Source organism: Chelon labrosus (assembly GCF_963514085.1).
Source record: "Chelon labrosus genome assembly, chromosome: 18".
NCBI classification, from domain to species: domain Eukaryota; kingdom Metazoa; phylum Chordata; class Actinopteri; order Mugiliformes; family Mugilidae; genus Chelon; species Chelon labrosus.
The window spans coordinates 594,505-621,523 of NC_140351.1; the positions used below are offsets into that span (position 1 = coordinate 594,505).

Genomic DNA, 27,019 nt, shown 5'->3' on the forward strand with positions numbered 1-27,019 from the left:
TTCAACAGCTCATTATTTATTTAATTAACAACATCATATTATATTAAATTACTCCAATTATATATATATACTGTCATTAATGTTGTTGCAAGCCATAAATGTTTCCTACTTTATGTGGTGGAATAATATATTTTTCAGTTTGACACAGTTTAATTTAAAAATATCTTCCCTTTAAATTGTAAAACTTCAACATTATTACTGTGATAAGCACCCGCTAGCAAGGCGGCGAATTAGCCGGCGGCTAACCCCACTAGCCTCCGCGTTAGCTCACGGCGAACTGCCGCGGCTAATTCGTGTTTAACTCCCGCGGGTCCGCGGTTAAATCCCGGTTAGCTAGCGGTTAGTTAGCGGTTAGCTCGAGGCTAACTCCGCGGTTGAGTCCGCGGCGTTAAGCTAGCGGCTAGCTAGCTCCGTTAGCTCCGCTAGCTTGCTAACATACATGAGCTATGCTGGAAGGCTAGTCGTCGGCTAAATCACTGGGCGGCTAGTCGTTAGCGTCTGTTACCAGTTTAGCTATTCACTGACCTAATAAGATGAAGGAAACGGGTCAGGGATGTTGTGTCAGGAGTTTCAGCAAAGCAGCCAGATATAATTTGTGTTTAAAATAAAGGAAAAGGTCATAATGTCAGGTTCTGGCCCCCTACAGTACTGCAGTAATGGTTTGGGGGGTTTTAATGTTTTGGCAGATCATGTTTTCCACTGAGAGCTCTTTTCCCGCCTCTCGTCCCCAGCAGCTGCGTGTGTGAACGTGTGTAAGCTGGTTGGGGTCTGGTTGTCATGGCTACCAGGGTCAACTGCTCCTGTTAGAATGTCAGTTGGAAGACGGGGAAAGAGAGAGAAAATGCTGAAAAATCGCCTCGAACAGGAAGGACTTGTGGCCAAACCGTATTTCCAATCATTGAACCGACTTAACTTTGGGCATCTTGAGGCTTTCCTGAACGTCTAGATGTGTAATTTGTAGGTAAAATGAAGAAATGTGACCTATTCAAAGCGATTCAAAGAAAGGTTACGTCTGCTTTCCTCCAGAAATTTCCCTGCCTTTTTAACATGGCAGTCTATGGAGCTGTGGGTGGGTGTTGCTGGCGCATCTTTGTGTCTGACGCCAAAACTATAAGACTTACAGCTTTAGCAGACGAATTTGAGTGAGAAGACACATTTTCCTACGTTTCTATGTATAAATTATGTCTGTCGTGTGAAATTTGTGGCCACGGGAGCAGTTTCTGTGCAGTTTTTTGACTAACTTTCTTCTCCCCTCCTCACTCTAGCTGATGATGTCATCCACTCTAGCACAAACATTCCGCGCAATACACACCCATTATAAACCCTGAAATTTGAGTAAAAACCTACACAACTCTGAGGCTTCATAGTTTAAAAACGGTAAAAGTTGTCGCTAAGTGAAGTGAATCTCTGAAGAGAAGGCAAGAGTACCTACGTTTTAAAGTTTAAATGAAGTCTCTCGGTTAAAGTATGCCAGAGCAGTTCATTGTTGAAAATGTATGTTGAATTTTTTTTTTTTTCGGGCTTCTCCATTCATTTCAATAGGGAAATTTGTCGCAGTTTTTTCGCGACTACGTCGCGAAAAAATCTTGTTTGAAAGAACTGTATAGAAGCACACCGAGTCCGATCGAGACGCACGTTTTGATGTATTTTGTGTCTGTGTGCGACGAACGGTATTTGAGTTGAAAGGTTTCGAAAATGCGTAGGAAAAAGTTTAATAATAACTAGACAATTCCCCTGCGGGAAATCGCGAGAGTGATGCAGTGGCCGCAGCAGTCTGCGATACCATGCTATATTGCTGTGATAGTACGATGCTACGATGCTACGATGATGCTACTATGCCAAGATGCTACAATGCTGAATGAATGAATGAATTTATTGATCATTGAGAGATACTCACGAGCACGAACGGGGGGACGAGCTTGAGAGCAGGGTCGGTGGGAAGGCTCCTCTCCGGCCGGGGGGGACGTCTGATGAAACATTAAGACCAAACACATACAGAACTCAGCAGTTAAGGAGAAAACAATAGATGTAACATTTCTAGAGCCATTTTCACGCAGACAGATGTCATTGTGGCACAGAAGCTTATCTACTGTGTAAATACCTCCAGGGGGGAAGGGGTGGACCTCAGCTCCTCCAGGTCGAGCCTCCTCCAGCGCTGCTTCACCGCCATGGAACGTCTGGACTTCCTAGGCATCCTGCTGACAAAAAATAGACAGAAAAAAAAAACAAGACAAAATACTTTTCAAAGCTTAACAGGCTATCAAACCTATCAAACTAACCTAAACCCTAACCTTTACCTAAACTCTAACTACCTAATGTAAAATAATCTAATCTAAGACAAATTAATGTAATATGTTATACTTAAATTAAATCTGTGTAGATGAAGGTGTGGTGAATGTATGTGTGTGGGTGAGGTGGCGATACTGCTCTGTGATGGTTGAGGGCGATGAATCAACGATGATCACTCTCAGCTGTCGAAGCACAGGAACCCTTTAATCCTATCAAAGACAATGCAAAAAAATTGAAATGTCTTTCAAATGTTATAAGTAAATGTAAGCAACAAGCTAATAACAAAGCAGACACATGTTAAACATCTGTAGTTGTCATAAAGTGTGTGTTTTCCTTATACTAAGATGCTATGATGCTAAGATACTACAATGCTAAGATGCTTTAATGATGCTACAATGCTATGATGCTAAGATGCTTTAATGATGCTACCATGCTATGATGCTTTAATGATCACCTGTTCATATAGTCATAATATAATCCTGGTGAAATTATTTGCGATTTACGTCGCAAATAATTTCATGTTTGACTACAAAAAGTAATGGTCACGTCAAGACAGGTATGAAAGTATTCGCGACTTACGTCGCGAATGTCTTTACTAAGTAGCATGTCTTTACTACCATGAGCAGCAGCTATAACAAAAAGCACAACTCAAATAGTCATTTAAGGCCTGGTTCCTACTGACTGGATGGGTGTGAGTTTGATGTCATGCAGGGTACAACAAACCAAACAGGATGAGGAGGATGCAGTAGGCCTGGCTGAGAGAGAGAGACACTGAGAAGGGTCGTCCTTTACGCCCTTCTACAAACTGCAGGGCAGGTACAGGCAGCAGACCCCTCCCAGCTCCACCTGAAAGCCAGCATCAAATAAGGAAGAGAGTGGGACGGATCGTCACACCCCCACCAGGATTATATTATGACTATATGAACAGGTGAATTATTATGATTAACGATCAATTATTACAATTTGCTCGTTAATCATAATAATTTCAACAATAAAACTCATTACTCCTACCTGAGCAATAGTTGAACAGTTTACGGCACAGTCTTACAGTTAGAAAAACAATAATATTAAACTTAACACATCCAGGCTGTAACAAGGAATCAGCGATGAAGTGAAGACCTTCAAATTGTCCTGCGAGTCCAGCTCTTTGTCTCATGTTGGACGTCACTGCAGTCTGTCTGGATCAGCTGGAGGAAAACTATAGGCAGACAAATAGACATGTCAAATAATGTTATGTAACATACTGAATATAACTCTTATGAGTGTTCAACAGCTCATTATTTATTTAATTAAAAACATCATATTATATTAAATTACTCCAATTATATATATACTGTCATTAATGTTGTTGCAAGCCATAAATGTTTCCTACTTTATGTGGTGGAATAATATATTTTTCAGTTTGACACAGTTTAATTTAAAAATATCTTCCCTTTAAATTATAAAACTTCAACATTATTACTGTGATAAGCACCCGCTAGCAAGGCGGCGAATTAGCCGGCGGCTAACCCCACTAGCCTCCGCGTTAGCTCACGGCGAACTGCCGCGGCTAATTCGTGTTTAACTCCCGCGGGTCCGCGGTTAAATCCCGGTTAGCTAGCGGTTAGCTCGAGGCTAACTCCGCGGTTGAGTCCGCGGCGTTAAGGTAGCGGCTAGCTAGCTCCGTTAGCTCCGCTAGCTTGCTAACATACATGCGCTATGCTGGAAGGCTAGTCGTCGGCTAAATCACTGGGCGGCTAGTCGTTAGCGTCTGTTAGCAGTTAAGCTATTCACTGACCTAATAAGATGAAGGAAACGGGTCAGGGATGTTGTGTCAGGAGTTTCAGCAAAGCAGCCAGATATAATTTGTGTTTAAAATAAAGGAAAAGGTCAAACATGACTGAGAAATTGTCAGTCAGTCAATGAGAAGAGCTATAGCTAAGAGGCCCAGCAGCTGTGTGAAAGCACCAAGGGAGACAGGGGTGGTTTGGGGGGTTTTAATGTTTTGGCAGATCATGTTTTCCACTGAGAGCTCTTTTCCCGCCTCTCGTCCCCTCCTGCTGCGTGTGTAAGCTGGTTGGGGTCTGGTTGTCATGGCTACCAGGGTCAACTGACGCTGAAGTCTCCTTCTCTCTCTCACCTCTGCCTGAGTCAGAGGGAAAGTGCAAACTAGGATTTGCCCTCCGAACAAATGCTCATAAATCAAAAACTACAAGTCCTATCGGGAAAACGAACACATCGTGAGCGTCAGCCGAGGGTTTTCTACAATTTAGTGTTGTTCCCACGCGCCTACTGCGAAAATTGTGGCCGTAGTCGTTTTAGAAAAAAAGTATGCGACGTGAAAAATCGTCGAAAAATCGCTCTCGCTTTCCACATACACACACATGGGGAAAAATTCAAAAACTGGTCGGCGCACTCCTCGCTCGGAGGAGCCTGCAGCCCAAACCGTACGTCTCACACAAATAAAACCCACACCATCTGAAAGCCAACAAAAATCCCTACGTTTTTACGTATTTTTTATCTCTGTACCTCAAAATCTGTGGCCACCACGTGAGATTGAACCTTTTTTTTTCAGAATATCACCGAAACTCTGAAGTTAGAGTGTCGGTCAGAGTGGGCCCATAGAGCCCCATTATAAACGCTGATTTTTAATTTTTTTCCCCAAATTTCACCAAAACGTAAACTGCGACCCTGACCAAACCGTAAAAGGTATCGAAACGCCGTTTTCAGGAAGAGAAAGATACACTTCCCGTGCCTCGTACAAACTTCCAAGCAAGTTTCTACTACAAAGCATGGCCGAGTAATCACTCGACAAAGCCAAGCTGTAAATTTTGGAATGTTGCCGCTTTTTTCGGGCTTCTCCATTCATTTCAATGGGAAATTTATCGCGTTTTTTTCGCGACTACGTCGCGAAAAAATCTTGTTTGAAAGAACTGTATAGAAGCACACCGAGTCCGATCGAGACGCACGTTTTGATGTATTTTGTGTCTGTGTGCGACGAACGGTATTTGAGTTGAAAAGTTTCGAAAAATCGGGTGTGGAAAAAGTTTAACTAGACAATTCCCCTGCGGGAAATCGCGAGAGTGATGCAGTGGCCGCAGCAGTCTGCGATACCATGCTATATTGCTGTGATAGTACGATGCTACGATGCTACGATGATGCTACTATGCCAAGATGCTACAATGCTGAATGAATGAATGAATTTATTGATCATTGAGAGATACTCACGAGCACGAACGGGGGGACGAGCTTAAGAGCAGGGTCGGTGGGAAGGCTCCTCTCCGGCCGGGGGGGACGTCTGATGAAACATTAAGACCAAACACATACAGAACTCAGCAGTTAAGGAGAAAACAATAGATGTAACATTTCTAGAGCCATTTTCACGCAGACAGATGTCATTGTGGCACAGAAGCTTATCTACTGTGTAAATACCTCCAGGGGGGAAGGGGTGGACCTCAGCTCCTCCAGGTCGAGCCTCCTCCAGCGCTGCTTCACCGCCATGGAACGTCTGGACTTCCTAGGCATCCTGCTGACAAAAAATAGACAGAAAACAAAAACAAGACAAAATACTTTTCAAAGCTTAACAGGCTATCAAACCTATCAAACTAACCTAAACCCTAACCTTTACCTAAACTCTAACTACCTAATGTAAAATAATCTAATCTAAGACAAATTAATGTAATATGTTATACTTAAATTAAATCTGTGTAGATGAAGGTGTGGTGAATGTATGTGTGTGGGTGAGGTGGCGATACTGCTCTGCGATGGTTGAGGGCGATGAATCAACGATGATCACTCTCAGCTGTCGAAGCACAGGAACCCTTTAATCCTATCAAAGACAATGCAAAAAAATTTGAAATGTCTTTCAAATGTTATAAGTAAATGTAAGCAACAAGCCAATAACAAAGCAGACACATGTTAAACATCTGTAGTTGTCATAAAGTGTGTGTTTTCCTTATACTAAGATGCTATGATGCTAAGATACTACAATGCTAAGATGCTTTAATGATGCTACAATGCTATGATGCTAAGATGCTTTAATGATGCTACCATGATGCTACCATGCTATGATGCTTTCATGATCACCTGTTCATATAGTCATAATATAATCCATGTTTGACTACAAAAAGTAATGGTCAGGTCAAGACAGGTATGAAAGTATTCGCGACTTACGTCGCGAATGTCTTTACTAAGTAGCATGTCTTTACTACCATGAGCAGCAGCTATAACAAAAAGCACAACTCAAATAGTCATTTAAGGCCTGGTTCCTTCTGACTGGATGGGTGTGAGTTTGATGTCATGCAGGGTACAACAAACCAAACAGGATGAGGAGGATGCAGTAGGCCTGGCTGAGAGAGAGAGACACTGAGAAGGGTCGTCCTTTACGCCCTTCTACAAACTGAAGGGCAGGTACAGGCGGCAGACCCCTCCCAGCTCCACCTGAAAGCCAGCATCAAATAAGGAAGAGAGTGGGAGGGATCTCACTAGGATCCCCAGACAAAGAACGAGCAAATCGTAACAATTGATCGTTAATCATAATAATTTTAACAATAAAACTCATTACTCCTACCTGAGCAATAGTTTAACAGTTTACGGCACAGTCTTACAGTTAGATAAACAATAATATTAAGCTTAACACATCCAGGCTGTAACAAGGAATCAGCGATGAAGTGAAGACCTTCAAATTGTCCTGCGAGTCCAGCTCTTTGTCTCATGTTGGACGTCACTGCAGTCTGTCTGGATCAGCTGGAGGAAAACTATAGGCAGACAAACAGACATGTCAAATAATGTTATGTAACATACTTAATATAACTCTTATGAGTGTTCAACAGCTCATTATTTATTTAATTAAAAACATCATATATTAAATTACTCCAATTATATATATACTGTCATTAATGTTGTTGCAAGCCATAAATGTTTCCTACTTTATGTGGTGGAATAATATATTTTTCAGTTTGACACAGTTTAATTTAAAAATATCTTCCCTTTAAATTGTAAAACTTCAACATTATTACTGTGATAAGCACCCGCTAGCAAGGCGGCGAATTAGCCGGCGGCTAACCCCACTAGCCTCCGCGTTAGCTCACGGCTAACTGCCGCGGCTAATTCGTGTTTAACTCCCGCGGGTCCGCGGTTAAATCCCGGTTAGCTAGCGGTTAGCTAGCGGTTAGCTCGAGGCTAACTCCGCGGTTGAGTCCGCGGCGTTAAGGTAGCGGCTAGCTCCGCTAGCTTGCTAACATACATGCGCTATGCTGGAAGGCTAGTCGTCGGCTAAATCACTGGGCGGCTAGTCGTTTTAATGTTTTGGCAGATCATGTTTTCCACTGAGAGCTCTTTTCCCGCCTCTCGTCCCCAGCAGCTGCGTGTGTGAACGTGTGTAAGCTGGTTGGGGTCTGGTTGTCATGGCTACCAGGGTCAACTGCTCCTGTTCGAATGTCAGTTGGAAGACGGGGAGAGAGAGAGAAAATGCTGAAAAATCGCCTCGAACAGGAAGGACTTGTGGCAAAACCGTATTTCCAATCATTGAACCGACTTAACTTTGGGCATCTTGAGGCTTTCCTCAACGTCTACATATGCAGTTTGTGGGTAAAATGAAGAAATGTGACCTATTAAAGCGATTCAAAGAAAGGTTACGTCTGCTTTCCTCCAGAAATTTCCCTGCCTTTTTAACATGGCAGTCTATGGAGCTGTGGGTGGGTGTTGCTGGCGCATCTTTGTGTCTGACGCCAAAACTATAAGACTTACAGCTTTAGCAGACGAATTTGAGTGAGAAGACAAATTTTCCTACGTTTCTATGTATAAATTATGTCTGTCGTGTGAAATTTGTGGCCACGGGAGCAGTTTCTGTGCAGTTTTTTGACTAACTTTCTTCTCCCCTCCTCACTCTAGCTGATGATGTCATCCACTCTAGCACAAACATTCCGCGCAATACACACCCATTATAAACCCTGAAATTTGAGTAAAAACCTACACAACTCTGAGGCTTCATAGTTTAAAAACGGTAAAAGTTGTCGACAAGTGAAGTGAATCTCTGAAGAGAAGGCAAGAGTACCTACGTTTTAAAGTTTAAATGAAGTCTCTCGGTTAAAGTATGCCAGAGCAGTTCATTGTTGAAAATGTCTGTTGAATTTTTATTTTTTTCGGGCTTCTCCATTCATTTCAATTGGGAAATTTGTCGCAGTTTTTTCGCGACTACGTCGCGAAAAAATCTTGTTTGAAAGAACTGTATAGAAGCACACCGAGTCCGATCGAGACGCACGTTTTGATGTATTTTGACCTGTGTGCGACGAACGGTATTTGAGTTGAAAGGTTTCGAAAATGCGTAGGAAAAAGTTTAATAATAACTAGAAAATTCCCGCAGGAAATTTTGAGAGTGCCGAGTGGGCTGTTGCCGGGGTTGTGTATTGAAAAAGCACACCTCAAATAGTAATTTTTAACATGTATATTTACACACATGAGCCACTAATTCTAGCATTAGCCACAAATGTTAGCACGCTAGCTACTCATGGCAGTAAAGCATTAACCACAAACGTTAGCAATTAGCATGATGAGCTAGCCACTAATTTTAGCATTGGCTTAGTGTGGTATAGCTTCACAATACCCTCAAATAGTAATTTTTAACATGTATATTTACACACATGAGTCACTAATTCTAGCATAAGCTGCTAATGTTAGCAATTAGCATGATGCGCTAGCCACTAATTTTAGCATTGGCTTAGTGTGGTATAGCTTCACAATACCCTCAAATAGTAATTTTTAACATGTATATTTACACACATGAACCACTAATTCTAGCATAAGCTGCTAATGTTAGCAATTAGCATGATGCGCTAGCCACTAATTTTAGCATTGGCTTAGTGTGGTATAGCTTCACAATACCCTCAAATAGTAATTTTTAACATGTATATTTACACACATGAGCCACTAATTCTAGCATTAGCCATAAATGTTAGCAATTAGCATGTCTTTACTACCACGAGCGGCTCGCACGCTAGCTACTCATGGCAGTAAAGCATTAACCACAAATGTTAGCAATTAGCATGTCTTTACTACCACGAGCGGCTGGCACGCTAGCTACTCATGGCAGTAAAGCATTAACCACAAATGTTAGCAATTAGCATGATGAGCTAGCCACTAATTTTAGCATTGGCTTCGTGTGGTATAGCTTCACAATACCCTCAAATAGTAATTTTTAACATGTATATTTACACACATGAGCCACTAATTCTAGCATTAGCCACAAATGTTAGCAAATAGCATGTCTTTACATGCAGTCAAGCATTAGCCGCAAATGTTAGCAATTAGCATGTCTTTACTACCACGAGCGGCTAGCACGCTAGCTACTCATGGCAGTAAAGCGTTAACCACAAATGTTAGCAATTAGCATGTCTTTACTACCATGAGCAGCTAGCACGCTGGCTGCTCTTGGTAGTAAAGCATTAGCCACTAATGTTAGCAATTAGCATGTCTTTACTAAGTAGCATGTCTTTACTCCCATGAGCAGCAGCTATAAGAAAAAGCACAACTCAAATAGTCATTTAAGGCCTGGTTCCTTCTGTCTGGATCAGCTGGAGGAAAACTATAGGCAGACAAATAGACATGTCAAATAATGTTATGTAATATACTTAATATAACTCTTATGAGTGTTCAACAGCTCATTATTTATTTAATTAAAAACATCATATTATATTAAATTACTCCAATTATATATATACTGTCATTAATGTTGTTGCAAGCCATAAATGTTTCCTACTTTATGTGGTGGAATAATATATTTTTCAGTTTGACACAGTTTAATTTAAAAATATCTTCCCTTTAAATTGTAAAACTTCAACATTATTACTGTGATAAGCACCCACTAGCAAAGCGGCGAATTAGCCGGCGGCTAACCCCACTAACCTCCGCGTTAGCTCAAGGCTAACTGCCGCGGCTAATTCGTGTTTAACTCCCGCGGGTCCGCGGTTAAATCCCGGTTAGCTAGCGGTTAGCTAGCGGTTAGCTCGAGGCTAACTCCGCGGTTGAGTCCGCGGCGTTAAGGTAGCGGCTAGCTAGCTCCGTTAGCTCCGCTAGCTTGCTAACATACATGCGCTATGCTGGAAGGCTAGTCGTCGGCTAAATCACTGGGCGGCTAGTCGTTAGCGTCTGTTAGCAGTTAAGCTATTCACTGACCTAATGAGATGAAGGAAACGGGTCAGGGATGTTGTGTCAGGAGTTTCAGCAAAGCAGCCAGATATAATTTGTGTTTAAAATAAAGGAAAAGGTCAAACATGAAGTTGTCATTCAGTCAATGACAAGAGCTATAGCTAAGAGGCCCAGCAGATGTGTGAAAGCACCATGGGAGACAGGTATGGTTTGGGGGGTTTTAATGTTTTGGCAGATCCTGTTTTCCACTGGGAGCTTAAATAGCACTGACGCGCTAGCTGCTCTGCTTTCTCTGTCTGTCATTTTACACACGCATGTTCAAATTAAGTGCTAAGAACTACTAAAATGGCTGCCTAATGTTAGCATTAGGTTAATGCATGTCTTTAATTTTTAGTGGCAAGACATTAGTGGCTAGCTATTCGCTAACATGCTAATGGTGCCACTAATGCTACCACCAATTTCTACCACTAAAAATTAGCATTAGCCGCTAATGGTAGCAATTAACATGACCCGCTAGCCACTAATTTTAACATTGGTTTAGTGTTAGCATGTCTTTTAAGCCACTAAAAATTAAATACATGCTAATTGCTAACATGCTAATTGCTAATATGCTATTCGCTAACATGCTAATGCTGCCACTAATGCTACCACCAATTTCTTGCCACTAAAAAGTAGCATTAGCCGCTAATGTTAGCAATTAACATGACGCGCTAGCCAATGACAGACAGACACCTGTCATTGTTCAACTTAGGTGCCAAAAGCCAAAATGGCTGCCCCACATACCAGTTACTTATGTCAGTTGGAAGTTTCCCGCCTCTTTCTGTGGAGACCCTCCTCTTCTGCTGCGTGTGAGCGTGTGTATGCCCGTTGGGGCCTTGTTGTCACGGTTACCAGTTTGAATTTCAGTTAGAAGATGGCTAGAGGGAGAGAAAATGCTGAAACGAACCTCCTCGAACAGGAAGGCCTTGTGGCCAAACCGTGTTTCCAATCATTGAACCGACTTCACTTTGGGCATCTTGAGTCTTTCCTGAACGTCTAGATATGCAGTTTTTGGGCAAAATGAAGAAATGTGAGCTATAAAGAGCGATTCAAAGAAAGGATTGCTTCTGCTTTGCTCCAGAAATTTAACATGGCAGTCTATGAAGCTGTGGATGGGAGTTGCTGGCGCATCTTTGCGTCTCACGCCAAAACTATAAGACTTTACAGCTTTAGCAGACGAATTTGAGCGAGAAGACAAATTTTCCTACGTTTCTATGTATAAATTATATCTGAGGTGTGAAATTTGTGGCCACGGGAGCAGTTTCTGTTTTATTTTTTGCCTAATTTTCTTCTCTCCTCCTCACTCTAGCTGATGATGTCATCCACTCTGGCACAAACATTCCGCGCAATACACACCCATTATAAACCCTGAAATTTGAGTAAAAACCTACACAACTCTGAGGCTTCATAGTTTAAAAACGGTAAAAGGAGTCGATAAGTGAAGTGAATCGCTGAAGAGAAGGCAAGAGTACCTACGTTTTAAAATTTAAATGGAGTCTCTCGGTGAAAGTATGCCAGAGCAGTTGATTGTTGAAAATGTCTGTTGATTTTTTTTTTTTTTCGGGCTTCTCCATTCATTTCAATGGGAAATTTTCTGCGGTTTTTCGCGAATAAATTCGCGAAAAACTCGTCAATCCCTTATAAAAGTAATAGCACGGGATTCGGGATCAAAACACACGTTTTGATATATCATGTGTTGGGGTCCTCTCGCCGGTTCGGGCCGCATTAATCGGCGAAAAAGGGCGGAAAATGAATAATAAGTAAAAAAAAAACTGCAAAGAAACACGCAGAAGATCAATAGTGGCCTCGTGCCTATGGCACGAGGCCACTCCTCCCATAGCTTGCTATGGGAGGAGTGGCCTCGTGTCATAGGCACTCGGCACTAATAACTAGACAATTCCCCTGCGGGAAATCGCGAGAGTGATGCAGTGGCCGCAGCAGTCTGCGATACCATGCTATATTGCTGTGATAGTACGATGCTACGATGCTACGATGATGCTACTATGCCAAGATGCTACAATGCTGAATGAATGAATGAATTTATTTATCATTGAGAGATACTCACGAGCACGAACGGGGGGACGAGCTTGAGAGCAGGGTCGGTGGGAAGGCTCCTCTCCGGCCGGGGGGGACGTCTGATGAAACATTAAGACCAAACACATACAGAACTCAGCAGTTAAGGAGAAAACAATAGATGTAACATTTCTAGAGCCATTTTCACGCAGACAGATGTCATTGTGGCACAGAAGCTTATCTACTGTGTAAATACCTCCAGGGGGGAAGGGGTGGACCTCAGCTCCTCCAGGTCGAGCCTCCTCCAGCGCTGCTTCACCGCCATGGAACGTCTGGACTTCCTAGGCATCCTGCTGACAAAAAATAGACAGAAAAAAAAAACAAGACAAAATACTTTTCAAAGCTTAACAGGCTATCAAACCTATCAAACTAACCTAAACCCTAACCTTTACCTAAACTCTAACTACCTAATGTAAAATATTCTAATCTAAGACAAATTAATGTAATATGTTATACTTAAATTAAATCTGTGTAGATGAAGGTGTGGTGAATGTATGTGTGTGGGTGAGGTGGCGATACTGCTCTGCGATGGTTGAGGGCGATGAATCAACGATGATCACTCTCAGCTGTCGAAGCACAGGAACCCTTTAATCCTATCAAAGACAATGCAAAAAAATTGAAATGTCTTTCAAATGTTATAAGTAAATGTAAGCAACAAGCTAATAACAAAGCAGACACATGTTAAACATCTGTAGTTGTCATAAAGTGTGTGTTTTCCTTATACTAAGATGCTATGATGCTAAGATACTACAATGCTAAGATGCTTTAATGATGCTACAATGCTATGATGCTAAGATGCTTTAATGATGCTACCATGCTATGATGCTTTAATGATCACCTGTTCATATAGTCATAATATAATCCTGGTGAAATTATTTGCGATTTACGTCGCAAATAATTTCATGTTTGACTACAAAAAGTAATGGTCACGTCAAGACAGGTATGAAAGTATTCGCGACTTACGTCGCGAATGTCTTTACTAAGTAGCATGTCTTTACTACCATGAGCAGCAGCTATAACAAAAAGCACAACTCAAATAGTCATTTAAGGCCTGGTTCCTACTGACTGGATGGGTGTGAGTTTGATGTCATGCAGGGTACAACAAACCAAACAGGATGAGGAGGATGCAGTAGGCCTGGCTGAGAGAGAGAGACACTGAGAAGGGTCGTCCTTTATGCTTCGCCTTCTACAAACTGAAGGGCAGGTACAGGCAGCAGACCCCTCCCAGCTCCACCTGAAAGCCAGCATCAAATAAGGAAGAGAGTGGGAGGGATCTCACTAGGATCCCCAGACAAAGAACGAGCAAATCGTAACAATTGATCGTTAATCATAATAATTTTAACAATAAAACTCATTACTCCTACCTGAGCAATAGTTTAACAGTTTACGGCACAGTCTTACAGTTAGAAAAACATCAATATTAAACTTAACACATCCAGGCTGTAACAAGGAATCAGCGATGAAGTGAAGACCTTCAAACTGTCCTGTTAGTCCAGCTCTTTGTCTCATGTTGGACGTCACTGCAGTCTGTCTGGATCAGCTGGAGGAAAACTATAGGCAGACAAATAGACATGTCAAATAATGTTATGTAACATACTGAATATAACTCTTATGAGTGTTCAACAGCTCATTATTTATTTAATTAAAAACATCATATTATATTAAATTACTCCAATTATATATATATACTGTCATTAATGTTGTTACAAGCCATAAACGTTTCCTACTTTATGTGATGGAATAATATATTTTTCAGTTTGACACAGTTTTAGTGGCTAACCCCACTAGCCTCCGCGTTAGCTCGCGGCTAACTCCCGCGGCTAACTCGCGGTTAAGTCCCGCGGGTCCGCAGTTAAATCCCGGTTAGCTCGCGGTTAAGTCCCGGTTAGCTCGTGGTTAAATCCCGGTTAGCTTGCGGTTAAATCCCGGTTAGCTTGCGGTTAGCTCGAGGCTAGCTCGCGGTTAGCTCGAGGCTAGCTCGCGGTTAGCTCGAGGCTAACTCCGCGATTTAGTCCGCGGCGGTTAGGTAGCTGCTAGCTCCGCTAGCTCGCTAACATACATGAGCTATGCTGGAAGGCTAGCCTAAGGCTAAAACATTGGGCGGCGAGTAGTTAACTTCTATTAACAGTTCAGCTATGTTGGGCACAAACACTTAACATATAAATAATTCTAGAAATTTACTTACCTAATAAAGTGATAGCACCAACAGAGGAGGGAGGGAGAGAGAGAGGGAAGGAGGGAGGGGGGGGGGGGGGTCATGGAGTGTTCTGTCTCCCCATTGTAACAGTCTGAGAGTCCCTAATGTTTTGTCAGTCTGTGTCTGTAATGGTATAGTGGGAGGGGAGGTGGGGGGGTTGGAGTGGGGGGGTCATAGTGTCAGGTTCTGGCTCCCTACTATAGTCCTGTAATGGGTTGAGGGGGTCATAATGTTTTGGCAGTCTGTGTCTGTAATGCTTAAATGGAGTGGAGGGGGGGGGTCATAGTGTCAGATTCTGGCTCCCTACTATAGTCCTGTAATGGGTTGAGGGGTCATTATGTTTTGGCAGTCTGTGTCTGTAATGCTATAGTGGGAGGGGGGTGGGGGGGTTGGAGTGGGGGGGTCATAATGTCAGGTTCTGGCCCCCTACAGTACTGCAGTAATGGTTTGGGGGGTTTTAATGTTTTGGCAGATACTGTTATCCACTGAGAACTGTTTTCCCGCCTCGGGTCTGGTTGTCATGGCTACCAGGGTCAACTGCTGCTCCTTCGCCTTCTCCCTCTCACCTCTGCCTGAGTCAGAGGGAAAGTGCAAACTAGGATTTGCCCTCCGAACAAATGCTCATAAATCAAAAACTACAAGTCCTATCGGGAAAACGAACACATCGTGAGCGTCAGCCGAGGGTTTTCTACAATTTAGTGTTGTTCCCACGCGCCTACTGCGAAAATTGTGGCCATAGTCATTTTAGGAAAAAAGTATGCGACGTGAAAAATCGTCGAAAAATCGCTCTCGCTTTCCACATACACACACATGGGGAAAAATTCGAAAACTGGTCGCCGCACTCCTCGCTCAGAGGAGCCTCCAGTCCAAACCGTACGTCCCACACAAATCAAACCAACACCATCTTAAAGCCAACAAAAATCCCTACGTTTTTATGTATTTTTTATCTCTGTACCTCAAAAACTGTGGCCACCACATGAGATTGAACCTTTTTTTTTCAGAATATCACCGAAACTCTGAAGTTAGAGTGAGGCTCAGAGGGAGGGATTTTTAATTTTTTTCCCCAAATTTCACCAAACGTAAACTGCGACCCTGACCAAACCGTAAAAGGTATCGAAACGCCGTTTTCAGGAAGAGAAAGCTACACTTCCCGTGCCTCGTACAAACTTCCAAGCAAGTTTCTACTACAAAGCATGGCCGAGTAATCGCTCGACAAAGCCAAGCTGTAAATTTTGGAATGTTGCCGCTTTTTTCGGGCTTCTCCATTCATTTCAATGGGAAATTGATCGCGATTTTTTCGCGACTACGTCGCGAAAAAATCTTGTTTGAAAGAACTGTATAGAAGCACACCGAGTCCGATCGAGACGCACGTTTTGATGTATTTTGTGTCTGTGTGCGACGAACGGTATTTGAGTTGAAAGGTTTCGAAAATCGGCCGTAGGAAAAAGTTTAATAATAATAAGAAGAAAAACGTAGTGAAGAACAATAGTTTGCAGTGCTTCGCACTGCAAACTATTGACTCCCATAGCTTTGCTATGAGGGTCAATAGTTTGCATTGCGTAGCACTGCATCACTAATAATAAGAAGAAAAAACGTAGTGAAGAACAATAGTTTGCAGTGCTTCGCACTGCAAACTATTGACTCCCATAGCTTTGCTATGAGGGTCAATAGTTTGCATTGCGTAGCACTGCATCACTAACTAGACAATTCCCCTGCGGGAAATCGCGAGAGTGATGCAGTGGCCGCAGCAGTCTGCGATACCATGCTATATTGCTGTGATAGTACGATGCTACGATGCTATGATGATGCTACTATGCCAAGATGCTACAATGCTATGATGCTATGATGCTAAGATACTAAGATGCTATGATAGTAAGATGCTACAAAGCTAAGATACTATGTTGCTACGATGCTAAGATGCTACAATGCAATTATACTAAGATGCTATGATGCTTTAATGATCACCTGTTCATATAGTCATAATATAATCCTGGTGAAAATATTTGCGACTTACGTTGCAAATAATTTCATGTTTGACTACAAAAAGTAATGGTCACGTCAAGACAGGTATGAAAGTATTCGCGACTTACGTCGCGAATGTCTTTACTAAGTAGCATGTCTTTACTACCATGAGCAGCAGCTATAAAAAAAAGCACAACTCAAATAGTCATTTAAGGCCTGGTTCCTTCTGACTGCATGGGTGTGAGTTTGATGTCATGCAGGGTACAACAAACCAAACAGGATGAGGAGGATGCAGTAGGCCTGGCTGAGAGAGAGAGACACTGAGAAGGGTCGTCCTTTACGCCCTTCTACAAACTGAAGGGCAGGTACAGGCAGCAGACCCCTCCCAGCTCCACCTGAAAGCCAGCATCAAATAAGGAAGAGAGTGGGAGGGATCTCACTAGGATCCCCAGACAAAGAACGAGCAAATCGTAACAATTGATCGTTAATCATAATAATTTTAACAATAAAACTCATTACTCCTACCTGAGCAATAGTTTAACAGTTTACGGCACAGTCTTACAGTTAGAAAAACAATAATATTAAACTTAACACATCCAGGCTGTAACAAGGAATCAGCGATGAAGTGAAGACCTTCAAATTGTCCTGCGAGTCCAGCTCTTTGTCTCATGTTGGACGTCACTGCAGTCTGTCTGGATCAGCTGGAGGAAAACTATAGGCAGACAAATAGACATGTCAAATAATGTTATGTAACATACTTAATATAACTCTTATGAGTGTTCAACAGCTCATTATTTATTTAATTAAAAACATCATATTATATTAAATTACTCCAATTATATATATATATATACTGTCATTAATGTTGTTGCAAGCCATAAATGTTTCCTACTTTATGTGGTGGAATAATATATTTTTCAGTTTGACACAGTTTAATTTAAAAATATCTTCCCTTTAAATTGTAAAACTTCAACATTATTACTGTGATAAGCACCCGCTAGCAAGGCGGCGAATTAGCCGGCGGCTAACCCCACTAGCCTCCGCGTTAGCTCACGGCTAACTGCCGCGGCTAATTCGTGTTTAACTCCCGCGGGTCCGCGGTTAAATCCCGGTTAGCTAGCGGTTAGCTAGCGGTTAGCTCGAGGCTAACTCCGCGGTTGAGTCCGCGGCGTTAAGGTAGCGGCTAGCTAGCTCCGTTAGCTCCGCTAGCTTGCTAACATACATGAGCTATGCTGGAAGGCTAGTCGTCGGCTAAATCACTGGGCGGCTAGTCGTTAGCGTCTGTTAGCAGTTAAGCTATTCACTGACCTAATAAGATGAAGGAAACGGGTCAGGGATGTTGTGTCAGGAGTTTCAGCAAAGCAGCCAGATATAATTTGTGTTTAAAATAAAGGAAAAGGTCAAACATGACTGAGAAATTGTCAGTCAGTCAATGAGAAGAGCTATAGCTAAGAGGCCCAGCAGCTGTGTGAAAGCACCAAGGGAGACAGCGATGGTTTGGGGGGTTTTAATGTTTTGGCAGATCATGTTTTCCACTGAGAGCTCTTTTCCCGCCTCTCGTCCCCTCCTGCTGCGTGTGTAAGCTGGTTGGGGTCTGGTTGTCATGGCTACCAGGGTCAACTGACGCTGAAGTCTCCTTCTCTCTCTCACCTCTGCCTGAGTCAGAGGGAAAGTGCAAACTAGGATTTGCCCTCCGAACAAATGCTCATAAATCAAAAACTACAAGTCCTATCGGGAAAACGAACACATCGTGAGCGTCAGCCGAGGGTTTTCTACAATTTAGTGTTGTTCCCACGCGCCTACTGCGAAAATTGTGGCCGTAGTCGTTTTAGAAAAAAAGTATGCGACGTGAAAAATCGTCGAAAAATCGCTCTCGCTTTCCACATACACACACATGGGGAAAAATTCGAAAACTGGTCGGCGCACTCCTCGCTCGGAGGAGCCTGCAGCCCAAACCGTACGTCCCACACAAATAAAACCCACACCATCTGAAAGCCAACAAAAATCCCTACGTTTTTACGTATTTTTTATCTCTGTACCTCAAAATCTGTGGCCACCACGTGAGATTGAACCTTTTTTTTTCAGAATATCACCGAAACTCTGAAGTTAGAGTGTCGGTCAGAGTGGGCCCATAGAGCCCCATTATAAACGCTGATTTTTAATTTTTTTCCCCAAATTTCACCAAAACGTAAACTGCGACCCTGACCAAACCGTAAAAGGTATCGAAACGCCGTTTTCAGGAAGAGAAAGCTACACTTCCCGTGCCTCGTACAAACTTCCAAGCAAGTTTCTACTACAAAGCATGGCCGAGTAATCACTCGACAAAGCCAAGCTGTAAATTTTGGAATGTTGCCGCTTTTTTCGGGCTTCTCCATTCATTTCAATGGGAAATTTATCGCAGTTTTTTCGCGACTACGTCGCGAAAAAATCTTGTTTGAAAGAACTGTATAGAAGCACACCGAGTCCGATCGAGACGCACGTTTTGATGTATTTTGTGTCTGTGTGCGACGAACGGTATTTGAGTTGAAAAGTTTCGAAAATCCGTAGGAAAAAGTTTAATAATAATAAGAAGAAAAAACGTAGTGAAGAACAATAGTTTGCAGTGCTTCGCACTGCAAACTATTGACTCCCATAGCTTTGCTATGAGGGTCAATAGTTTGCATTGCGTAGCACTGCATCACTAACTAGACAATTCCCCTGCGGGAAATCGCGAGAGTGATGCAGTGGCCGCAGCAGTCTGCGATACCATGCTATATTGCTGTGATAGTACGATGCTACGATGCTATGATGATGCTACTATGCCAAGATGCTACTACAATGCTATGATGCTAAGATACTAAGATGCTATGATACTAAGATGCTATGATGCTTTAATGATCACCTGTTCATATAGTGATAATATAATCCCGGTGAAAATATTTGCGACTTACGTTGCAAATAATTTCATGTTTGACTACAAAAAGTAATGGTCACGTCAAGACAGGTATGAAAGTATTCGCGACTTACGTCGCGAATGTCTTTACTAAGTAGCATGTCTTTACTACCATGAGCAGCAGCTATAACAAAAAGCACAACTCAAATAGTCATTTAAGGCCTGGTTCCTTCTGACTGGATGGGTGTGAGTTTGATGTCATGCAGGGTACAACAAACCAAACAGGATGAGGAGGATGCAGTAGGCCTGGCTGAGAGAGAGAGACACTGAGAAGGGTCGTCCTTTATGCTTCGCCTTCTACAAACTGAAGGGCAGGTACAGGCAGCAGAGCCCTCCCAGCTCCACCTGAAAGCCAGCATCAAATAAGGAAGAGAGTGGGAGGGATCTCACTAGGATCCCCAGACAAAGAACGAGCAAATCGTAACAATTGATCGTTAATCATAATAATTTTAACAATAAAACTCATTACTCCTACCTGAGCAATAGTTTAACAGTTTACGGCACAGTCTTACAGTTAGAAAAACAATAATATTAAACTTAACACATCCAGGCTGTAACAAGGAATCAGCGATGAAGTGAAGACCTTCAAATTGTCCTGCGAGTCCAGCTCTTTGTCTCATGTTGGACGTCACTGCAGTCTGTCTGGATCAGCTGGAGGAAAACTATAGGCAGACAAACAGACATGTCAAATAATGTTATGTAACATACTTAATATAACTCTTATGAGTGTTCAACAGCTCATTATTTATTTAATTAAAAACATCATATTATATTAAATTACTCCAATTATATATATATACTGTCATTAATGTTGTTGCAAGCCATAAATGTTTCCTACTTTATGTGGTGGAATAATATATTTTTCAGTTTGACACAGTTTAATTTAAAAATATCTTCCCTTTAAATTGTAAAACTTCAACATTATTACTGTGATAAGCACCCGCTAGCAACGGGGCGAATTAGCCGGCGGCTAACCCCACTAGCCTCCGCGTTAGCTCACGGCGAACTGCCGCGGCTAATTCGTGTTTAACTCCCGCGGGTCCGCGGTTAAATCCCGGTTAGCTAGCGGTTAGTTAGCGGTTAGCTCGAGGCTAACTCCGCGGTTGAGTCCGCGGCGTTAAGGTAGCGGCTAGCTAGCTCCGTTAGCTCCGCTAGCTTGCTAACATACATGAGCTATGCTGGAAGGCTAGTCGTCGGCTAAATCACTGGGCGGCTAGTCGTTAGCGTCTGTTAGCAGTTTAGCTATTCACTGACCTAATAAGATGAAGGAAACGGGTCAGGGATGTTGTGTCAGGAGTTTCAGCAAAGCAGCCAGATATAATTTGTGTTTAAAATAAAGGAAAAGGTCATAATGTCAGGTTCTGGCCCCCTACAGTACTGCAGTAATGGTTTGGGGGGTTTTAATGTTTTGGCAGATCATGTTTTCCACTGAGAGCTCTTTTCCCGCCTCTCGTCCCCAGCAGCTGCGTGTGTGAACGTGTGTAAGCTGGTTGGGGTCTGGTTGTCATGGCTACCAGGGTCAACTGCTCCTGTTAGAATGTCAGTTGGAAGACGGGGAAAGAGAGAGAAAATGCTGAAAAATCGCCTCGAACAGGAAGGACTTGTGGCCAAACCGTATTTCCAATCATTGAACTGACTTAACTTTGGGCATCTTGAGGCTTTCCTGAACGTCTACATATGCAGTTTGTGGGTAAAATGACGAAATGTGACCTATTCTAAGCGATTCAAAGAAAGGTTACGTCTGCTTTCCTCCAGAAATTTCCCTGCCTTTTTAACATGGCAGTCTATGGAGCTGTGGGTGGGTGTTGCTGGCGCATCTTTGTGTCTGACGCCAAAACTATAAGACTTACAGCTTTAGCAGACGAATTTGAGTGAGAAGACACATTTTCCTACGTTTCTATGTATAAATTATGTCTGTCGTGTGAAATTTGTGGCCACGGGAGCAGTTTCTGTGCAGTTTTTTGACTAACTTTCTTCTCCCCTCCTCACTCTAGCTGATGATGTCATCCACTCTAGCACAAACATTCCGCGCAATACACACCCATTATAAACCCTGAAATTTGAGTAAAAACCTACACAACTCTGAGGCTTCATAGTTTAAAAACGGTAAAAGTTGTCGACAAGTGAAGTGAATCTCTGAAGAGAAGGCAAGAGTACCTACGTTTTAAAGTTTAAATGAAGTCTCTCGGTTAAAGTATGCCAGAGCAGTTCATTGTTGAAAATGTCTGTTGAAATATTTTTTTTTTCGGGCTTCTCCATTCATTTCAATTGGGAAATTTGTCGCAGTTTTTTCGCGACTACGTCGCGAAAAAATCTTGTTTGAAAGAACTGTATAGAAGCACACCGAGTCCGATCGAGACGCACGTTTTGATGTATTTTGTGTCTGTGTGCGACGAACGGTATTTGAGTTGAAAGGTTTCGAAAATGCGTAGGAAAAAGTTTAATAATAACTAGACAATTCCCCTGTGGGAAATCGCGAGAGTGATGCAGTGGCCGCAGCAGTCTGCGATACCATGCTATATTGCTGCGACAGTACGATGCTACGATGCTATGATGATGCTACTATGCCAAGATGCTACTACAATGCTATGATGCTAAGATACTAAGATGCTATGATACTAAGATGCTACAAAGCTAAGATACTATGTTGCTACGATGCTAAGATGCTACAATGCAATTATACTAAGATGCTATGATGCTTTAATGATCACCTGTTCATATAGTCATAATATAATCCTGGTGAAAATATTTGCGACTTACGTTGCAAATAATTTCATGTTTGACTACAAAAAGTAATGGTCAGGTCAAGACAGGTATGAAAGTATTCGCGACTTACGTCGCGAATGTCTTTACTAAGTAGCATGTCTTTACTACCATGAGCAGCAGCTATAACAAAAAGCACAACTCAAATAGTCATTTAAGGCCTGGTTCCTTCTGACTGGATGGGTGTGAGTTTGATGTCATGCAGGGTACAACAAACCAAACAGGATGAGGAGGATGCAGTAGGCCTGGCTGAGAGAGAGAGACACTGAGAAGGGTCGTCCTTTATGCTTCGCCTTCTACAAACTGAAGGGCAGGTACAGGCAGCAGAGCCCTCCCAGCTCCACCTGAAAGCCAGCATCAAATAAGGAAGAGAGAGGGAGGGATCTCACTAGGATCCCCAGACAAAGAACGAGCAAATCGTAACAATTGATCGTTAATCATAATAATTTTAACAATAAAACTCATTACTCCTACCTGAGCAATAGTTTAACAGTTTACGGCACAGTCTTACAGTTAGATAAACAATAATATTAAACTTAACACATCCAGGCTGTAACAAGGAATCAGCGATGAAGTGAAGACCTTCAAATTGTCCTGCGAGTCCAGCTCTTTGTCTCATGTTGGACGTCACTGCAGTCTGTCTGGATCAGCTGGAGGAAAACTATAGGCAGACAAATAGACATGTCAAATAATGTTATGTAACATACTTAATATAACTCTTATGAGTGTTCAACAGCTCATTATTTATTTAATTAAAAACATCATATTATATTAAATTACTCCAATTATATATATATATACTGTCATTAATGTTGTTGCAAGCCATAAATGTTTCCTACTTTATGTGGTGGAATAATATATTTTTCAGTTTGACACAGTTTAATTTAAAAATATCTTCCCTTTAAATTGTAAAACTTCAACATTATTACTGTGATAAGCACCCGCTAGCAAGGCGGCGAATTAGCCGGCGGCTAACCCCACTAGCCTCCGCGTTAGCTCACGGCGAACTGCCGCGGCTAATTCGTGTTTAACTCCCGCGGGTCCGCGGTTAAATCCCGGTTAGCTAGCGGTTAGTTAGCGGTTAGCTCGAGGCTAACTCCGCGGTTGAGTCCGCGGCGTTAAGGTAGCGGCTAGCTAGCTCCGTTAGCTCCGCTAGCTTGCTAACATACATGAGCTATGCTGGAAGGCTAGTCGTCGGCTAAATCACTGGGCGGCTAGTCGTTAGCGTCTGTTAGCAGTTTAGCTATTCACTGACCTAATAAGATGAAGGAAACGGGTCAGGGATGTTGTGTCAGGAGTTTCAGCAAAGCAGCCAGATATAATTTGTGTTTAAAATAAAGGAAAAGGTCACAATGTCAGGTTCTGGCCCCCTACAGTACTGCAGTAATGGTTTGGGGGGTTTTAATGTTTTGGCAGATCATGTTTTCCACTGAGAGCTCTTTTCCCGCCTCTCGTCCCCAGCAGCTGCGTGTGTGAACGTGTGTAAGCTGGTTGGGGTCTGGTTGTCATGGCTACCAGGGTCAACTGCTCCTGTTAGAATGTCAGTTGGAAGACGGGGAAAGAGAGAGAAAATGCTGAAAAATCGCCTCGAACAGGAAGGACTTGTGGCCAAACCGTATTTCCAATCATTGAACCGACTTAACTTTGGGCATCTTGAGGCTTTCCTGAACGTCTAGATGTGTAATTTGTGGGTAAAATGAAGAAATGTGACCTATTCTAAGCGATTCAAAGAAAGGTTACGTCTGCTTTCCTCCAGAAATTTCCCTGCCTTTTTAACATGGCAGTCTATGGAGCTGTGGGTGGGTGTTGCTGGCGCATCTTTGTGTCTGAAGCCAAAACTATAAGACTTACAGCTTTAGCAGACGAATTTGAGTGAGAAGACACATTTTCCTACGTTTCTATGTATAAATTATGTCTGTCGTGTGAAATTTGTGGCCACGGGAGCAGTTTCTGTGCAGTTTTTTGACTAACTTTCTTCTCCCCTCCTCACTCTAGCTGATGATGTCATCCACTCTAGCACAAACATTCCGCGCAATACACACCCATTATAAACCCTGAAATTTGAGTAAAAACCTACACAACTCTGAGGCTTCATAGTTTAAAAACGGTAAAAGTTGTCGATAAGTGAAGTGAATCTCTGAAGAGAAGGCAAGAGTACCTACGTTTTAAAGTTTAAATGAAGTCTCTCGGTTAAAGTATGCCAGAGCAGTTCATTGTTGAAAATGTCTGTTGAATTTTTTTTTTTTTCGGGCTTCTCCATTCATTTCAATTGGGAAATTTGTCGCAGTTTTTTCGCGACTACGTCGCGAAAAAATCTTGTTTGAAAGAACTGTATAGAAGCACACCGAGTCCGATCGAGACGCACGTTTTGATGTATTTTGTGTCTGTGTGCGACGAACGGTATTTGAGTTGAAAGGTTTCGAAAATGCGTAGGAAAAAGTTTAATAATAATAATAATAAGAAGAAAAACGTAGTGAAGAACAATAGTTTGCAGTGCTTCGCACTGCAAACTATTGACTCCCATAGCTTTGCTATGAGGGTCAATAGTTTGCATTGCGTAGCACTGCATCACTAATAATAAGAAGAAAAAACGTAGTGAAGAACAATAGTTTGCAGTGCTTCGCACTGCAAACTATTGACTCCCATAGCTTTGCTATGAGGGTCAATAGTTTGCATTGCGTAGCACTGCATCACTAATAATAATAAGAAGAAAAACGTAGTGAAGAACAATAGTTTGCAGTGCTTCGCACTGCAAACTATTGACTCCCATAGCTTTGCTATGAGGGTCAATAGTTTGCATTGCGTAGCACTGCATCACTAATTAAAGTCATTGGTGGATGCAGTTCTCAGCTTTTTGTTTTTGTAAATTCTTTTTTTCTTTTTCCACCCGCCACCCTCCAGCTGTGGAGGATGTTTCAGTTGCTGCCTCGTTGTCATGACTGGAGGAAACTCAACATGTTAAGACAGAACAAAATAAATCTATGATTCTGTTTCAGTCCTGCTTTTCTTTCTGTAAAAGGTCCAAACTATCTTTCTGGTTCAGCACCAACAAGTTTAATTATTAATTGTTTGGGATCAAGTTCAAGCTGTGGACGGCTTTAAAAAGCTTGATGCTCAGAAGACGAGGGTTTCTCATGATGAGGACACCAGATGAATGTTGTACTCAGAGACGCTATCAACAAAAGAATCAACAGGTGTAGGAGGAACGTTTTGTATTAGCATAAAAACAGTGAGTGGGTGTTGATTAAAGCAAAACTACGGAGGCTGAAAGAGCTCAAGACTCAAGAAAATACAAATACACAGAAACGTCTTTATCAGCATGACGACACAAGAGCTGCAAATAATCTGAAGAAAACAGGCTGGTGTTGAAAGACCTGTGGCTGAACAGGATTATTATTATTATTATTATCATTATATTCTGACTGAACCTCATGCTATAAAATGATTAGATAGAAATCATCTATTTTATTTTATTTTATTAATCCATATAATAACAACAATAATTTTATATTATTTTTAATCATATCTATTAATAATAATAATGATAATAATAATAATAATAATAATGTTAATTATGAGGATTATCAAGTTAAATGACCAGACATGACTATTTATCACTTTACTACATGTCTTTATAGCTGATGACGTCATTTAAAAAGAAGCTAAACACAACAGACTTTGTTTATGGATCTATTTTCTTTAAAGGATGTGTTCATGATTCCTGACGTCTGCATTTTAAAAACACTCATCCTGCTCATGACTGTTATAATAACAGAGTGATGTACAGGTCTGAGCTCAGGTAGAAGATCATCATTAGAGGAGGATTTGGTTTGAATGGAAGGACGTCAGGAAACATTAAGTTATTTATTCTTTGTTCATTTACAAATCATTTACAGTTTAAAAATAACAAGAGGCAAACATAACAATATAATGTGCAGAGCAGGAAGAGGCTTAGACCCAAGGGGGGTTACTGGAAGCTTCCAGCTTCATCATCTACGGTGGCCTGGAGGTGCCAACCAACATTACAACATGTCAAACACTTTTACAGCTGGAGACACATTTACATTTTAGAAAACATTTCTACATATCATAAAACACAATGACATCACCATAAGACATTTACAAGTCCTGAACCAGATTTACAAGCATCAACCATCAACCAGGAAGAGAATGGACCAACTCTGGGCTTGAACAGGAAGTGATGATGGGAGCAGCCAATAGGAGCTGCTGTTGTCATGGTGACACTTGTCCACTGCCATCATTGAGTCCATCAGCACCTGGTCTGCTGCAGCCTCTGCTAAGGACAAGAGCAGACTCTCTGCAGAGAAGGTGATTGGCTGCAGTCTGACGTCTCTAGACCAGCTGGACGCTTCCAGGACTCTGAAGCAGCTAAGATTGTGTCTGATCCCTCTCACCCTGGACACAGACTATTTAACAGACGGCTGAGATCCATCCAGTCCAGGACCACTCACATGGTCAACAGTTGTATGAACAAACATACTTGACAATAAAGTCTTTTCTGATTCAGACACAGCTCATCCTCTCACCTCACACACCGTCCTGTTCACTGTTAACTCCTCCACCTGTAGAGAGGAGGAGAAAGAAGAGAGGAGGTGATGACTCTGCTCATGGTTACTCAA

The 27,019-nt window shown here is 42.1% G+C and overlaps 1 protein-coding gene and 1 long non-coding RNA gene across 12 annotated transcripts in view; both read right to left on the reverse strand.

The window, feature by feature from the left end:
* The window catches only part of LOC311503225 (uncharacterized protein), a 300,665-nt gene that overhangs the window by 40,334 nt on the left and 233,312 nt on the right, over positions 1 to 27,019 (reverse strand). For 7 of the 11 annotated variants that reach the window (XM_084565824.1, XM_084565829.1, XM_084565819.1 and 4 more), the window contains one exon: positions 26,230 to 26,962. The exons of the other annotated variants lie outside the window; for them this stretch is intronic. In XM_084565824.1, the coding sequence (XP_084421950.1) occupies positions 26,950 to 26,962 (13 nt within the window). In that variant the 3' untranslated portion in view covers positions 26,230 to 26,949. Of the gene's footprint in view, positions 1 to 26,229; positions 26,963 to 27,019 lie in introns of those variants that run through there. 11 annotated transcript variants of the gene reach the window in all.
* LOC311503232 lies at positions 3,360 to 6,425 on the reverse strand. Its single transcript, XR_014699576.1, has 3 exons — positions 5,701 to 6,425; positions 5,497 to 5,566; positions 3,360 to 3,487 (listed from the first exon to the last, which is right to left on the reverse strand). It is a non-coding gene; the product is annotated as an uncharacterized lncRNA (long non-coding RNA).